Here is an 18,247-nt window from a genome sequence, read left to right on the forward strand (position 1 = left end):
TCCAGGCATAGGGAGGAGATCCATTGGATATTGAGTTGACCTGTCACATGATGGCATCAGCTATGGTTGTTGTACTAGCTCCAGCTGGAGCTCCCTCCCCGCCATGCCCCCATCTGACATCATTAGCAGAACTGCAGATATGTTGATTTTATTAGTGGTTCCTGGGTCTACTGATTCACACCTTATTTACCATGCTGCATGGATCAAAACTGTCCAGTGGCTCAGGACTGGAGACCTGGTGCTCTCTAGATGTCCCATTTGCTCTAGTAAGCATTGGCAATGGTGAGGGATGATGGGAGTTGTAGTCCAGACACGCCTGGAGGGCACCAGATTGCTGCTCCTGCTTTAACTATTCTGTCAGGAATGAAACATTTGGAGAGGGAGCACCTCACCCACATAGTGAGCCCACAAAAGGATGCTCCTCTTCCCCATATAAGAAAACAGGAAGCGGCTGTACACTGAGCCAGACCATGGGTCCATCTATTTCATTACTGTCTATGTTGACTGGCAGAGAGTTTTCCAGGGTTTCAGAAAGGGGACATTCCCAGTTCTACCTGAAGAGAGCCAGGGAGGTGTAAATGTGAAGGATACAGGAAATATATCTATAAAAGTGTTCATATAGTTTCAGAGAAGCACAATGTCCTTATAGTGTGATGTAGTGGTTAGTGTGTCAGACTAGGACCTGGGAGGCCAGGGTTCAAATCCCCACTTGACCCTGAAGCTGATGGGTGACCTTGGGGCAATCACTGCCTCTCAGACTAGACTACCTCACAGGGCTTTTGTGGGGTTCAAATGAGGAGAGGGAGAACCATACATGCAACCTTGAGCTCTTTGAAGAAAAATATGGGATACAGATGACTAAATAAATCAACAAATAAATAGCCACATACATAGCTCTTCCCCATATTAAGGACATAGGAAACTCTGTCCTTGGCCCATCTAGCTCAGCACTGTCTGCACTGACTGGCAGCAGCTTTCCAGAGTTTCAACCAGTAGGTCTCTCTAAGACCTACCTGGAGATACCAGAGATTGCAGCTGGGAACTTCTGCATGCAAAGTTAGTCTTTCCCCAAAGGCAGAAACCAAAAAAACTTTGAGGTGGGCCTACCTAAGTGATTATGTCCCACCTGCACCTTTGTGAAACCCCACCAGAGACACTTCAGTAATCTTAACATTTTGGCTGATCTTGATTTTTCACATGATGGGGACAGTCTAAATGTAATCTAAATTTTATTGGCCTGTGGGATGTGCATGGAATCAGATGACAAGTTGGGGGTGCCTAGACCAGGCATCCCCAAACTGCGGCCCTCCAGATGTTTTGGCCTACAACTCCCATGATCCCTAGCTAACAGGACCAGTGGTTGGGGAAGATGGGAATTGTAGTCCAAAACATCTGGAGGGCTGAAGTTTGGGGATGCCTGGCCTAGACTATCTATGAGGGGTGAGGAATCACTCATCTTATTGAAGCTCCTCTAGCCTCTACTGAAGCTCCCAGATGGGTGGTGCAAGGAACAGCTTCCAAATTCTATACAGGTTTCCTTTGAGCTTTTGTAGAAACCCAGGAAAATTTTTGGTGGCTCTGCTATCCTCTCTCCTGATGGAATCTCAATCAACCTTGCTAGTTCTCTCTGCTGATTTTTTTATTCAAATGTCAAACAGCACTTTAAATATTCTAGACAGACTTCTTCCCTCTTACTTAATTAAAAAAGGGAAGCTAATTAGGACTCACATTTAATTGAGCTCACACTGGAGGGCGAGTCAAAGGCGAGCCAACGAGATGGGCGATAAAGGAGTACACATTAATATTGGTGGGGTTATCAAAGCTTCCCAGAGATGAAAAGCAGTTTTAATTTTTTTTAAAATATATTATTCATTTCCCCCCACCGCTTAAAGAGAAAGTGAGGAGGTAGGTGTATGCAATCTTATACTAAAGGCAGTGATGGGAGGAGGGGGAGTTAAAATTCACATTAAGTGAATTAAAGTAATTAAAATGAGTAAACAAATAAAGCCACAGGCATTTTCTGACAGTATTGATGGTATTCTGGAATAGAAATGAAAGAGAAGAGAGCAAAACAACAAATTCCGTCATTCCAGTAACTGGATGAGAACTACCTCCTCTCTGGCAAGCTATCACAGCAAGACCCACGGATGCAGTTCACCATCTCAGACCTCAGATAATTGCCTGGCGCTTCCTGGCATTCCAAAATGTGGAGGGTGGAGCATGTCGACTTCATTTTGCCAGATGGTAGGGCTGGCTCTGTTCTCATTAAATCAGACATGGGCAACATCGGGGCCCTCCCGATATTGCTGGACCGCAACTGCCATAATCCCCAACCACTAGCCATGCTGGCTGGGGCTGATGGGAGTCTGGAGGGCTACAGGTATAAGGTGCACTAATTATGTAGGAAGGTTAAAACAGCTTACATAAGATGAATAGAGGTGACCAGCTAAGCAAGGGTTAAATGAAGGAAAGTTTCAGTGTTTCTGAAATGTGTACTAATGGGCAGCAACACATATGGTTATGGTGGGCCTTTGTAGTATTTTTTGGCTGCTGTTGCACCCCCCTTAGTTACTGTCTTGTTCTGGTACTATGGAGCAGGGACAGATCCCTCCATGCATCAGGTTTCCTAATGAGCCTCCCACACTTTGTGATGTTGCCCATTGACATTAAAGACTTGGAGAACCAATTACTAGAATTATTTCTCAAGAGTTTGGCACATCTGTATTCAAACGATTGCAAAGATATCACGCACTGGCATCTTTCTCAGAGAATAAAGGGTAGGCGGAAGCCTTTAAATTTGTAACAACTTGTTTTCATTTCACTTGGTTTTCCTGTAACAGAAAATGTTAAGGCTCACAGAGCAGCTTGCCGGAGCGGGGATATGTTCTATCACAGACTTTAAATTGCTATCACTTTAACTGCTCTTTCTTTCTTTCTTTCTTTCTTTCTTTCTTTCTTTCTTTCTTTCTTTCTTTCCTAAATTGTATGCCTGCAATGCAGAGTGATGGATCACAAGATATCTAACTTCAGCATGCCAAAAGCTATAAGCTTCAGATATGTCCTAAGGCCATATAAGCTTCAGATCCATCCCTTGAACAAATCACTGAAAGCTTTTCTCTGGTAGCAGCTGCCATGTACATCCAGACACTGAGGGTTGTATCCAATGCCTCTCCTACTCAGAGTAGACCCACTGAAATGAATGAACATGAATAAGTTAGGGCCATTAATTTCCACAGGACTACTCTGTGTAAAAAGCTGTATCCAACCCAAAGAATCAGAGAATGGTTCAAGATTGTACCCTATTATGGAAGCATTGTGTGTTGGTGTGAATAACAAGCTCTGGAATAGTGCACAACTATTCTTAAAGGGTCAGAAGGTAAACACTCTTACTCAATTAACCAGAAAGATAAGGAAAGAGTACATTCACCCCAACAGTGTATTAATGCGGAGACTAAGGCTTTCTGCATACTACCACTGTAAAGTTTGCACTGTGGACCAGGACTGGAGCTTGCCTATGCTGCCCTCTAAAGTGTGGGTGGGGCTCTTTTAACTGCATAAGGAGCTACACTCAGAGAAGGAGTTCACTATTACTATACAGTGGTCCCTCAACTTACAAATTTAATCCGTTCCGAATGCACATTCGTAGGTCGAAAAGTTTGTAAGTTCGAAAAAAGTGGTTTCCCATAAAAATGCATTGGAAACGGAAAAATTCACAAGTCGAGTAAACCGCATCTAAAATTTGTAAGTCGAGAAAACCCCATCTAAACTGCAACAGTTTTCCTTTCGGATGTCGAAAAACACGTAAGTGTGCGGCCATTTTTACGCATTCGTAACTTGAAATTTCATAAGTCGAGTACTTCGTAATTTGAGGGACCACTGTATAGGATGTTTTGCATGCATATGCTATAATGTTCAATATGCAATTTTCAAAGATGGATTAGATATCGGTAATTGCCAGCTAATTGCGCCAAACTTTCTGCACCTGCCTCCATTTTGGTCTATCTCTGGTCCCTGTGTCAACCTTTTGTGACTGGTAGGCCTCTGTAATAGTTAGCCATCTCAAGTGGGCCCTGGGGGTAGAAAGGGTAGAGAGGGTACTGCTGTCTTTTTCTACTGATCCATCTTTGGGAATGGCTAAATTTCCTTGTTTCCTTGTGGCAAGGAGCTGCATAGCTCAGTTTATGTCATATGAAGTAAATGCATCTGTTCTGGAGATAGTCTCACAGCCTTCCCACTTAGAATTTGCTATAAATAGAGACGTCTGTTTTCTTTTATAGTTTTCTCTTCCCACTTCCATATTCCTCTTACAATTTGTTTTACTCATCTGCTGCATGGAGGTGTGTGGGGGGGGGATCACATGCATGGGTGCGTTTAAAATAAATCCATATCTAAATGCAATTTCTCCCAAAATACACATTTCCAAATGTATCTTTTCCTCAAAGTACACATTTTTATACACAATTTATTTCAAAACACACATTTTGAATTGCATTTTGAAAAGTCTTTTGAACAAAACAAGAACAACAAAAGCAACAACAACAACAACATCACCACCACCACTTGGGAAGTGTGAAAGCCATCAGACAAACAAGCTCAAATCCACATCCAGGCGAGTCTGTACAGGAAGAGGCAAATATCAAACTCCTCCAGGCCCCCTACCTTGTCTGTACCCCGATCAAGAACATGACATGCCAGTTTGGCAGCTCACCTTCACATCTCAGCACGGAGTTGTCCCACACCACGTTGCCTTCCTTCAAGACGCAGGTGATGGTCTCCGAGCCATGTGTCCTGATGAATCCCTCATCACACAGGAAGGACACTGAACTGCCAAGCTGCAGACTGTCACCAAAACGCTTGCCATTAACAGGCACACCCGGATCAGGGCACTCATTGTGTCTGAAGGCTGGAAGGAAGCAACAAGATGGCAGATGACCAAAAGCATTTCCCTACCGGTGGAAGTGCAAATAACCAACAGTTTATAGGCAGTCTATATTCATGGATCTTTCTCCAGTAACAAACCCGTCTGTAATTCTGTACCCAACACTAGGCTCTTCTGACCACTGGAAGAGATTTACATCCCATCCTTGTTCGCAAGGAGCTGCTAGCTCTGCTTCTGGCTACAGCCAGACTCGAAATCGCCAAACAGTGAAAGTCTGCATTAGGTTCATCTAGGATGGTTTGAGAGGGTGTGGGATGCTGCCTTGCCTGAGTGTTTAACCCATCACATGAGGATTCTAAGAGGGGTGGTAAATCAAGACAATTTTGATGTTGTATGGTTTCTGTTTACAGTGGTACCTCAGAAGTCGAACGTCTTGCAAGTGGAACGTTTTGGCTCCCGAATGCCGCAAACCCAGAAGTGAGTGTTCCGGTTTGCGAACATTCTTTGGAACCCAAACGTCCAACACGGGTTCCACGGCTTCTGATTGGCTGCAGGAGCTTTCTGCAGCCAATCAGAAACTGCACCTTGGTTTCCAAACATTTTGGAAGTCAAATGGACTTCTGGAACTGATTCTGTTTGACTTCCAAAGTATGACTGTATATGCTTTATAAATTAAAATAGAAGGCGGCATCACACATGCTTCTATGTGGCAAGGCTACCTTATCAATATTTGACTCTTACTTCCAAAATGTCCTGTTGTTGAATCTAGGTTCCCATCAGCCTTGAATATTGGCCACGGTGCCTTCAGCTGATTGGAGTACAAAACAACTGGAGGGCACTGGATTAGCCACATCTGTATTAAGGGCATCAAAGGTTAAGTCCAATGCTTTGAACTGAACCTGAAAACTACATAGTTGGCAGCCAGTGCATATCATATAGAACCCTTGTGATAGGATCAGATCACCTAGGGAACAGCTGTGGCTGTAGAGGACATGTTTTGCATGCAAAAGGTCCCAGATTCAGTACCCATAAACTTCAGGTAGGGCTGGGAATGTTCCTGTGTTGGAAACTCTGGAGAGATGCTGCCAGACAGTGTAGACAGTACTAAGCTAGGCAGACCAATGGCCTGACTCAGTATAAGGCAGCTTCCTAGATTCCTCCCTAGTCCCTGTCAGCATCATGGCTGGTGCAACATTTTTTGTTAACTGAATGGTTTTCAAGGGCAGCCCCATGCAGAGTTTGTTACAGTCATCTAATCTGAGAACAATTCCAGAAAATGGCTCCTGTGACACAGCTCAAATAGCAAACTACATTCACATTTTCTGTATGTTTTGGATGGAGATGTGCAGGACCAACCCTCCTCCCTAGGAAATTTTACTGGGCTTAGCATAGCTTTGCTGACTTCCCTTAAAAAATCACAGACTTTTCACCTGGATTCCTAATCTATATACAGTCGGACCTTGGTTCTCAAATGGAATCAGTTCCGAAAGGCTATTCAACTTCCGAAAACGTTTGAAACGTTTGAAAACCAAGGAGCGGCTCCTGATTGGCTGCAGGAGCTTTCTGCACTCAATTGGAACCCGTGGAACCTGCGTCAGATGTTTGGCTCCCAAAAAACATTCGCAAACCTGAACACTCACTTCTAGGTTTGCGGTGTTCGGGAGCCAAAACGTTTGGGTCACAAGGTGTGAGAGAACCAAGATATGACTGCAGATGCTTAGGAAACTGACTTTGGTGCTTATAATTGTAGTTCTGTGAGGAGCACACTGCAGTCCCAATTAACAGAGACTTCCTATGCACCATACATTTAAAGAATATATAAAAATCTATAGTCAGTGCATATGCATCCTCTGTTAATACATTACCAAACTGTTTCCCCACCTTTCTAAATTTGCAATGGCAACTGCTTTGCTGACTAACACCCAGATGGCAACCACTCAATCCATGATGTGACCCAGAATAACCCCTCTGTTCCCAGTGGGGTGAACAGATTCCACATCGACACTTCTAAACATTAGGCATTAAGCCCCTGGCAACCTCCCCTCACAAAAAACCCCCAACAGGTTAGGTGACTTTGATGAACTTGTCCCCTAATCTAGCCCAGCAAATTATTTTTAATAATAGCTGGTTTGCAGTTGCCAACCAGAAATACCATTAATTTCGCAGAGCTGTTAACCAATGTTATAACAAAGGTCGTTCATCACTCCTGCCAAGCCAATGTAATCGTGTTCTTTAGAAAATTATAGGAGAGCGCGTGAGAGCACATTGCTATGGGAAGCTGGCATTCATGGCTCAAATTTAAGAGGACCCAGAAATATTTCCTGCTCTGTTATTCTATGCAACAAAGTTTATCCTTTCATTTATGCAGTGCCTGGCGGTTCTGAGGGCATACTCAAAGCAAGCACATTGGGGCCATGTTAATTCAAACAGTAATATTTGGGGCACTAAATAAATATGCAATGAATATCCAGGGTCTTGAGAAGTGAAAAATCACATATTTGCAGACTGCTGCTAAGTATCCTTGAATAAAGCGACAGGTTTCCAAACATTTATGGATCCACATGCAAAAATGAAGACAAAGAAGAAAGGAAGCTGAGGCCACATCCACAACACACACTTTAAGCAGCCGCAGCATCCCCACAACATTTTTGGGGAGCTGTAGTTTGTTAAGGGTGCCGAGAGTTGTTAGGAAGGTCCTATTCCCCTCCCAGAACTACAACTCCCAGAATTCCCTGGGAAGGGGGACTGATTGTTAAACCACCCTGGGAATTATAGCTCTGGGAGGGGAATATGGGAATCCTAACACGTCAAAGTGCAAGTAGATAAATAGGTACCACTCTGGTGGGAAGGTAAACGGTGTTTCCGTGTGCTGCTCTGGTTTCGCCATGCTGGCCACATGACCTAGAAAAACTGTATGCGGACAAACGGCGGCTCCTTCGGCCAGTAAAGCAAGATGAGCGCCACAACCCCAGAGTTGTTCGCGACTGGACTTAACTGTCAGGGGTCCTTTACCCTTTTAACATCTCTCAGGGCCCTTAACAAACTATACCTCCCAGAATTCTCTGGGGGAAGCTATGACTGTTTAAAATGGTACCATAGTGCTTTAAATGTATGCAACAACGGTGGACCGGGTTTTGGTAGCCCAAAAAATGGAAAGTGAGGGAGGTCCCAGGTAAAGAGAATGGGCAACTTAAGATGATAGAATATGCAAAATTAGCTGGTCTAACATATAGAATAAGAGAGCAAAAAGAACATGCATTTAAAGAAGAGTGTAAATTCAACAGTATAATAAACACTTGAGTGATGTAAGATAGGAGAGCCTGAATAAAATGGTTATAGTAAAATATGCAGGGATGGTGTATAAATTAAATGAACCATGGAAGGGGAAGGAGGGAAGTCACTGAATGTACGGTTGTATGTACAATGTTTATTTTGAGATGTAAAATTGAAAACTTAATAAAAACAATTTAAAAAACAACAACAAAGGCTGCAACCCTGAATAATGGGGGGAAAGGACCCCACACAACAAGAACATGCTTCCCCACTTACTGGTAAATGTGATGTTGAAGCCTCGCTTTTCGGTGGAGTGGTCAGTCTGAAATTCCAGCCTGGCGACATGGCCGCTGCTGGTCAGAGAAGATGGTAGCTGACTCCCAGAGAATGTTCCCAAGACAGGGGATTCAGCTGTCCCGCCATCCTTGATAGCCAGGAAGTCAAACTGGGGCTCCACGTCAAAATCATTAAAGGCCAAATGGATCCGGCTTTCAGGTTTTGCAATGATTAACCAAACACAGTGCAGGCTGCTGCCATATTCCTCCGGGTAGTTTGGAGAGAGCACGATGCCAGATGACGTGGTGAAGTTGAAGAAGCAGGAAACTGCAACGAGAGAGAGAGTGCGAGTGAAAGTTGGTGTCAGTTAGGCATTGGCAAATCTGTCAATTTCAATTTCTTGCAGTTTTCCAGTCTTAATTTCAGTTCTCCATATTTCCACATCGGTTTGAGATTTTTTGGAAAAAATGCCCTCATGGAAATCCATTGGCATTTTAGTGTGAGTTTGTCCTATGATGCATGCAATTGTATGCAATTTCTCCTGCTGTGAAAAATCTGCAAATAAATTTCCTCTAATGCAATTATTTTTATTTTTGATAATATATGCATTTTACTGCACACTTTACCCTAGTTCATGAATTATGGTACAAATCACTTGGCTGGAAGACAGCACTGCAAAATTCAGAGGGTGGTGAATTTTGAAGGATGGGTGTTTTTCAGTTCATGTATTGTTTTAAAAAAATGCACTTTAACAAATCCCTCCACCCAATCCCACCTGTTCCTAATGTCAGACAATCCATGATTCATCAAACTGGTTTGATTTATTTTTAATTTTAAAAAAATAAATTTAAAATATTTGTTAGTTGCCCTTTATCTAAAGATCCCAGAGTTTTGTACAAAAGTGTAAATAGAAATCAATTCAAGTTCCAATTTTAAACCAGGAAAACACCTGTAACAAAATATAAGGGGGAAAAAACAAATGTAAAAGCGAAGCAACCAAAGCACAAACTGAAACAAACAAAAGTTATTTAGGAAGGTATTAATTTTGCACTGAAAACCTTGGAGTGCTGGTGCCAGCATAAATACTCAGGGAAGGGATTCCAAAGCTGGGGAGCCACAGCTAAAAATACCATCTGCCTTGTAGCAACAGAAGGCAGCTCAGCTAAACAGGTGACAGGCTTTTGAATGTGAGATTTTGGGGAGGGGAGGGGGGAGTCATGTGAACTAATGATCTTTCAGAATTACAAAGGCAATACAAGGGGAAGGAGAAAGATTGGCTGCCTCTGCATCAACACAATATGCAGCTTAAAGGTAAAGGTAAAGGACCCCTGACAGTTAAGTTCAGCAAGAAAATAAAATGAAGGAAAACGTGGCAATATTATTATTCACTTATCCCCTCTCTTATGTACCTAATTAGCTATGCTGCTAAACTTCTGTCTTGGAGACGGGTCTTTAAAAATAAAGTAAAGCTATAACGTGTGTGTGTGTGTGTGTGTGTGTGTGTGTGTGTGTGTGAGAGAGAGAGAGAGAGAGAGAGAGAGAGAGAGAGAGAGAGGGAGAGAGAGGGAGAGAGAGAGAGAGAAACCTTCCATTTTTTGGGCCCAGTTCAAAGTGCTATTTTTGACTTATTGAGCCTTTTGTGGCTCAGGACCCCAATACCCCAATGACTCCCCATTTGAATGGACCCAGATGTTGTAATCATCATCTGAGGTTCTTCTTCATGTGTCTCCTCTTTGAGAGGTCTGGAGGGTGGCCAACAAGAGAACAGGCTTTTTCAGATGTGGTTCCCCGTTTGTGGCATGCTTTCCCAGGGAGGCTCACCTGGGGCCATCATTACATAGTTTTAGATGCCCAACAAAAACATTTCTTTTTCACCAGGTCTCTTGCTATTAATTTTCTATAGACTTTAGTGGTTGGGATGTTTAAACCTGCCTTTTTTCTTTTTTCTTTTAAGGATTGTCTTTCAGATTTTTCTTTTGTTTTCCTTTTATGTCATTTTAATGTATGTGTTTGTTTGTTTACATATTGTAAGCTGTTTTTGAGAATCCATGCTGTGGTTCTGATAAAATGGCAGCAAGAGACGACAAGCCATGGCCGGTTCTTGCGGCAGCAAGAGATGACAAGCCATGGCCGAGGCGGCAGGAGAAGGCGACGGGGTTGTTTGGAAGTGAAGGGCTCCCCCTGTCCTCGGCCGGCCCAGCTGAGCCTGCCCCTTCTGGGGCCTCGCCCACCTTCCCTGCCCGGCAAAGTGCAGTGGCCGCCAGCGGGCGAAAGTATCCTGGGAGGGACGGCAGAGTTATTTTCCCGCTTGCCGCCTGTGGGCACAAAAAATGCTCTGAGCCGGAGTTGCAGGGCGAGAGAAACTCTGAAAAATGGGGGGGGGGGCGCTGGAGGGATCTTTGCACCACGGCGCCGGATATGCTTAAGACTGTTCTGGAACCAGGCAGAGGGCCTTCTCAGTAGTGGCACCCGCCCTGTGGAACGCCCACCCATCAGATGTCAGGGAGATAAACTGACTTTTAGAAGGCATCTGAAGGCAGCCCTGTTTAGGGAAGTTTTGAATGTTTGATGTTTTATTGTGTTTTTAATATCCTGCTGGAAGCTGCCCAGAGTGGCTCAGAGGCCTGGCCAGATGGACGGGGTATAAGTAATAAATTATTATTATTATTATTATTATTATTATTATTATTATTATTATTATTATGTGTGGCAGTGTATTTAGCTCCAGCTGTAGTACTACGTTGTGCTGCTATCTTAGCTCATAGGAACATACAAGCTTCCTTGACCGAGTCAGTAAGAATGGGTGAATCTGTCAGTTTTGGGTTCTCTCAGTTTCTCATTTTTCCTATCTTAAGTTCAGTTATCCACACTTTGACATGACCTTTCAATTTTTTTAAAAAGTCTTTTTGACAAATCCCCAACATTTTAGTGCTCATTTTTGCCAATATGCATATGTTTGTATGCAATTTCACCTATTCTTACACATAGTTAAGTATGTAAGAGTTGCCATGCTGCAGTTTGCATAGCTGTCAACAGGTGGTGCTGCTGCAAACTATGGCGTGACAACAAACTGAGCTCTCACAGCTGCTGGGCTATTTCAGCAATGTTGGAGAGTGAGGAGGGATGGGCGAGTGAGTGAATGGCTGGTTGCCCAGGTAAGTGGTTAGAGTAGGTGGCCCCAGGCAAGCCACAGAGGAGCAGTCAGGACAGACTGAAGCAGCTCCCCAACATCTGTCCTGCGCTGCTTGCTGCCGCCCTCCTCACACCAGTGACACTTACTGGCAGTCGAGCTATAAGGGGACGGGAGGTGGTTCAGACAAGCTGTGAATATTGTGCGCAGTGGCAGTGGCTCTGCAGGGTTTCACATGGAGTGTTTCTCAGCCCTAGCTGTGGATGGTGTGAACTTGAGAACTTCTGCATGCAGTCCCTTCCTAAGGACACTGTCTCATAGTGAATCAAACCACTGGCTCATCTAGATCAGAACTACCTGTACTAACTCATGGCAACTCTTCAGAGTTTCAGATGCAGCTTTTCCTCAGTCCTTCCTGGGGATGTTGGGGATTGAACGCAATACCTTTTGCACATGAAGCAGATGTTCTACCACTGAGCCACAGCCTCTTCCCCCTGGCGTAACCATTCTGCGTACAGTCCACTCTCCGCTTATATAGGGATTACGTTCCAGGGATAGAACATGAAGCCAAAACTGTGTATAGTCAAATCACACTCCACCTCCACCTCCGAATGCTCTTTCAAGGCCACTGAACACTCTCCCTGTACCTGCAAATGCTCTCCCAAGGTGAGTGCAGTGGCAGGTGGGGTTGCTGTTGTCCCCTCTCCCGGGATGCTACCCCCCTTTTTATTTTTATGTTTTTCAGCCAAGTATGTAAAGCTGAATTTGCACAAGTTAAATGTGCGTAAGTTGTGAGTCGACTGTATTTGTCAATAAGCTCAAAATGCCACAAGCCTCCAGTGACCTCTTTCCAAAGGAAACTAATATCAGGTGAGCATGACATCCCAGGAACATCTCCCTGCTTAAATTGGGGCAAGCAGAACTCAAAGGTCACCCAATGCATGAGGTCTAATTGCATTGTCTCCCAAAAAGTTTTTTGTGTAGGTGAATATATGCATCTTCAGTCATTAATCTGGGATTGTCAGTGTTCACATGTGCATGTGTCCATCTTAGCTACATCTAAGACACTTGCCGTAAGATTATGACAAGGTATGAATTATTTCCTTGCCAGCGCATTCTACACATCACTGTAGACAGCACACAGTGTAGGTGGAAATGCTTCACACAAGTCATCGGAAAACAGTGGACAGGAGGAGCATTGCACACTATGGAAGTGGTGTGTAGAAGCTGCCACTTGAAGGCTGTTTCCCACAGAAATCTGGTTGGCCGCTGTGGGAACAGGATGCTGGACTAAATGGACTCTTGGCTTGATTCAGCAGCACCTTTTATACTCTAAGTCAGGGGTGTCAAACTCAAATTCATCAGGGGCCGCATCAGCAGTTTGGTCACCCTCAAAGGGCTGGTTGTATGTGTAGGACTATGTGTCCACTCTTTATTATCATAAATTATTGTCACTGCATTCAATTATTACTGTTTTTTGTAATAATGTAAGTAATATCTAGCTCTGAAAGCAGAAACATAGTCAGAATAATGGCAAGTAGATATTCAAATGTACAATTATTGTACAATTTATTGAAAAATGATTTTTGGTAACTGCACTGGGTGGTGGAGGCTCGCTAGGGTTTCATGCAGGACCTTTGCAGAGCTACTAGTACCTGGAGATGCTGGGGTCCTTCTGCATGCAGGACAGATGTTCTGCCAGTGAGCCACCACCCTTCACCAAAGGGACTAGCTGAGGTTGACTCACTGAAGCTGCTCTCCTGGTTCCAGGGTTTAAGGGCCAGAAGTATAAAGCAGCATCCTATGTTTCTGAGGAGAGGGAGAGGGAGAGGGAGAGGGAGAGGGAGGGGAGGGGAGGGGAGGGGAGGGGAGGGGAGGGGAGGGGAGGGGAGGAAGGAAGGAAGGAAGGAAGGAAGGAAGAAAAGAGAGAGTGGGAGGAAGGAAGGAAGGAAGGAAGGAAGGAAGGAAGGAAGGAAGGAAGGAAGGAAGGAAAGAGGGGAGAGAAAGAAGAGTAGGAAATAAGGAAGAGAATAAAGAAGGAAAGAAAAAGAAAGAGGGAGAGAAGACGGAAAGGGAGAAAGAAGGAAGGAAGTAGAGGGAAAGAAAGAATAAGAATGAGGGAGAGGAAGAAAGTTGGGAAGGAAGGAAGGAAGGAAGGAAGGAAGGAAGGAAGGGGGAGCAGGAGGGAGAGAGGAAGGAAAGATGTGAGAGAAAGAAGAGTAGGAAAGAAGGAATAAAGAAGGAAAGAAAAAGAAAGAGGGAGAGAAGACAGAGATAAAGAAGGAAGGAGAGGGAAAGAAAGAATAAGAACGAGAGAGAGGAAGAAAAAAAGGGAAGGGGGGGGTCGCCGCCTTGATTCAGCGCCAGAAAAGAGCGTGAAGGGACCCAGGGGCAAAAAGCATTTCCCCGGCCCCAGCTGTTTGTCGGCGCTTTGTTGGTGCGGCGCTTCAGCAGCAAGGTCCCACTGCTGGGTCCCGCTGGCTGGGGCGCTCGGCGGGCCACATGACGAGGTCTGGCGGGCCGGATTTGGCCCCCGGGCCTTGTGTTTGACACCCGTGCTCTAAGTAATAGGTGAACCGCAGAATCCCAACTCACAACGTGCAGATTTTTGAAGCGCTACGGGGCAACTATTTGCCACCCTGCCCGTCATCCTCTGCCTTGATGAATAGGCCAGTGGCCTGAGCTAACCAGGTGTGAAGCCAGATGCTGGAAAAGTAAAGGCAATTAAGGAAAATTTTTAAAGCAACAATGAACATGGAGCCCTTTAGCTGTCCGGAGAGATCCCCCCACACACATTTCAGCTGACAGGGTCCATTTGCTTCCCATAGCAAGGAGGCTGTTTAATTGGTACTGTCTACTGCTTGTCTAACATATTACTGATTTAATAATGCCCCCGCCAACACCACGCACACAACCAAACTGGCTCACGATGCTTCACCTCCTACTCCTGGATACCCTCTGGACCCCACCCGCTTTCCACCTAGTATGTAAAACCTTTTCATGTTAATTGCAGGCCAGAAAGAAAGGTTCAGCAAGCATGTTTTCCCAAACACAGAACTGTATTATTATTTATGTCATTGCTTTTCCACCTTCCCACACCCCTCACCAAAGGTTATTAAGCCATGATTATATATTTTTTAATCTATAAGGGCTTCTGCTGATCCAGCCATCCCCTGAAATGAGAGAGGAAATGGGAAGCAGTTCTATTACAAGGACAAAAGAACTTGGCGATCCATTTAAGTCATGGGTGAAAAAAAATTTTCAGCCCCACGGCCAGATTCCCTGATAGTCAACCTTCAAGCAGTCACATTCCAGTGATGCGCAGGGCCAGAAGCAAAAGTCAGGCAGAGCAATAGATTTGTACTATAGGTTACATTCCAAAATATGTTAATACAACAGGGCTTTTCCAAACTCCTTGCTTTACCCAAACTTTGTTTTCAACTTCCACTTTGCTCCCTCTGTGTTACTTTCTGCTTCTGCTTCTCAAACGTCTATTGTTGTTTACAATGACCACCTCTTTTTCTCTCAGTATCCCTCCACTCCAGTTTACTCAAACCTCTGATATTGTTTAAAACAACTACTTTCTTTTCTTTTCAGTTTTCCTCCCTTCTCACTGAACTCAAATGTTTCCCTCTTCCTTTCCTCAACAATTGCATGTGAAAGAGATAAAGGATGTACGTAGATCCTTCAAATATTTTGTAGTACCTTCCTAGAATGAAGGAACTTTACTCAAACGCCTGCCATTGTTTAAAACTGCTATTTTCCTCTCAGTTTTCTCCATCTCTGCTTTACTCAAATTTCTGCCAGTGTTTTAAGCCACCAGTTTTCCTCCCCCAGTGTTCCTCCTTTCTCACTCCCATGCCAGGACCACTGTTATTTTGCAACTGGCCTTCACTTTTGTTTCCCTACTTGACTTCAAACAATTTCAGGATTATGACAAGGCACTACAAATCCTCCAGTGAGAGCTGTGTGATGACATTCTTACATTTTTATTATAGAGAGAGACAAAAGTCAGAGGTTTCTGCACACTCACCCTCAGCTTGCCATCCAGGCAAGCAAGAGGCATTATCATAGGCCAACAACACTTTACTGCCAGGGAAAAGTACTTGAGAAGGACAGGGAACAGGGATAATGGTGGTGGTGCAGCAGCTGGGTGGCCAACAAAAAGTTATGAAGGTCAGGAAGAGAGGCCCCTGAAAAGTGTAAACTAGTTGTCCTACACTGGCAGAGGCAAGCAATTCTATTTATAAAGGCACCCAGGATCAAATCATTCACAACAGTATCCAAATTGCTGGTGAACTTCCATACCACCTGAAATGTGGTTGAATGTATACAAAGGCAACTTATTTACTGAAAAAAGTTCTCCAAGTTAGACATTTACACACCTCTGTCTTGAAACACAGTAAATAAAGAGTAAAGTTTAAGGTAACAGAACACATATGTACGTGCACAACACATCTCCACACCCACCTTAGAACTGTAATAAAACTCTCCAAAGTTTCTACACACATTGAAACCCACCCCCCAAAAAAGATGCCACTTTATACATCACCCCTCCAGATACGAAACTTGATCGTAGGCCTTTGGAAACTCATGCAATCTTACTGGAGACTAGTAGCTGTACCCCTATCCATGTTGCTCACCAATCCCACCTACCTGCCACCCTTTGCCAACCCCTATCTCCTTGACAACCCCACTCCCTTTACACTTGACCAACCCTGCATTACAGCTCCCAACCCACTTTACACTTCATTCCCTTCCTCCAAACCAGTGGTGAAAATGAGAGGGGAGTGCAGCTGCTGCTGTAGGAACAACAACAACAAAAGAGGGGGGGGAGCCTGCAATTTATAATGCAGCCTTTCTCCTTTCCAGAGCAGCCATCACAACAGTATCAGAAGCATGGGGGTGGTTTACAAAGGGGACAAGGATTTTCTCTCCTTCATTTCCCTCCCACCCACTAGTGGTGGCGCTAACAGGGGAAGCAGCAGCACAGCATAGCAGGATGGTTATAGGGTAGCTGCCCCAGTCTGTCCCTGTGTGGCTAAGCTGGGCTGCCCACCACCTGCACTGCTTGTTCACTCTGTCTACTCACTCCCCCTGTCTGCATGACCAGCAGCTGCATGACAACACCATTACAATTTTATTATATACTAAGAAAGGGATTTTTCAGAACTGCATTCAGGTTTGAGATGGAGCCCAGTGGCTTCTATTTTAAATTTGTGGAGAAAGTGTACATCTGGGGGAATTGTGAGAACTTAAAAATGGCAGCTTTCACATTTGACTGCCTAGCGGAGGGGAGCAGGGCAGTCATCAGTGCTGGTGAGTATTGCACAGAAGCAGCTGTTCAAAGGTGCCAGTTGCCAATGCCAGGCCAAGGTTTATTTTTTACTGGTATGATGGCTGAATGACACTTCATGCAAGCACAATGCAGGGAAAGGACTTCTGTGGAGGGGGAAGCAAGGAGCCAAAATGACAACCACGCATTTACTTTCCACCTAAACTTTAAACAGTTCAGCTCTTACATTTACCCAAATGACAGTAAGGTGAAGGAATTATTCAGCCTGCTTCTTTCATTAGGGGTGGAAAACCTTTTCTCATACCAAGGGCTGCATTCCATTCTGGACTGCCTTCTGGAGGTCACATGACAGTGGTGGAAAAAAACCAGAAGTAAAAGGGGGCAGAGAAAAATTATCCCTTTGTACAGTAGGCTGGTTTTTACATGCACTCCTCTGTGTCCTCTACCTAGGCAAGCAACAGGCATTCTCAGACCTTAAGGACACATTCTAGCCAGGCAAAAAACACTCATGCAGGGTATGAAATAGGACTGGGAAGGGGTGTGACATGGGGAGAGTCAAAAGGGCCAGTTAGAGAGACCTGGAAAGCTGCATTTGGCACTCAGCCCTGAGATTTCCCACCCCTGAACTACAAGAAAATACACTAGTCCACAATCAGAATGAGTTATACTTAACCTCTATTGAGGAAATAATAGCAGTTGACAGGAAAGTAGTACAAGGATGAAATTAGTGTTTGATTTAGAAACAGAGAATTGATCACATGGCTGTAAAATGAATGCAATGAACTACCTACAGCCAACATCTGGCTTTAAATACTTTTAGTTCTTGGCCCATGCACCTCTCCTCTCTACACATTCTGCAGTTTCCTCCCCCTTCATGCTCTTACTTGCCCTGATCATCACTAGAATCAGAGGCAACTTCATTGCTAGAGACTCTCACACTGTCTGCCTCGTTCTCCCACCATGACATTAGAGAAGTTCAGCCACTTTAGTGGCAATTGATTTGTGAACACCACCACCACCAAACCGCTTTAATGCACAGTCACACAGATAAATGCCCATGGAAATATACTTCGTGCAAATCCAGGATTGTGATGTGGGACAAATCCTCCATTGGGGGCTGCATGATGACATTCATGCATTTTTATTATATAGAGAGACGAAACCAAAGGCTTCTGCACAGCCACCTTCAATTTTTGATCCAGGCAAACAAGAGGAATTATCATAGCCCAAGGACTATCCAGCATTAAGACCCAATTGTTTAACTGTGAGCATGCGTTCTACTACTCATGAAGTTTGGAAAGAAGCAAACCCAGCTCACCCTAAGCAGAAGTGTACTGAATCATAAAACGGATCCATGTGAACCACTTCACTGTGGGGAGTTTAGGTCAGCATG

General features: G+C 44.3%; 1 protein-coding gene across 1 annotated transcript in view; it reads right to left on the reverse strand.

Annotated features, from left to right (window-relative positions):
• Positions 1-18,247, reverse strand: part of CSMD2 (CUB and Sushi multiple domains 2) — a 354,334-nt gene that overhangs the window by 152,678 nt on the left and 183,409 nt on the right. The window contains exons 12-13 of the mRNA XM_088671318.1: positions 8,429-8,755; positions 4,709-4,903 (exon numbers count right to left, since the gene is read on the reverse strand). Coding sequence (XP_088527444.1) covers positions 4,709-4,903; positions 8,429-8,755 — 522 coding nt within the window. The remainder of the gene's footprint in view (positions 1-4,708; positions 4,904-8,428; positions 8,756-18,247) is intronic.

The sequence above is a fragment of the Zootoca vivipara genome, chromosome 6 (genome assembly GCF_965207765.1).
Source record: "Zootoca vivipara chromosome 6, rZooViv2.hap1.1, whole genome shotgun sequence".
NCBI lineage: Eukaryota > Metazoa > Chordata > Lepidosauria > Squamata > Lacertidae > Zootoca > Zootoca vivipara.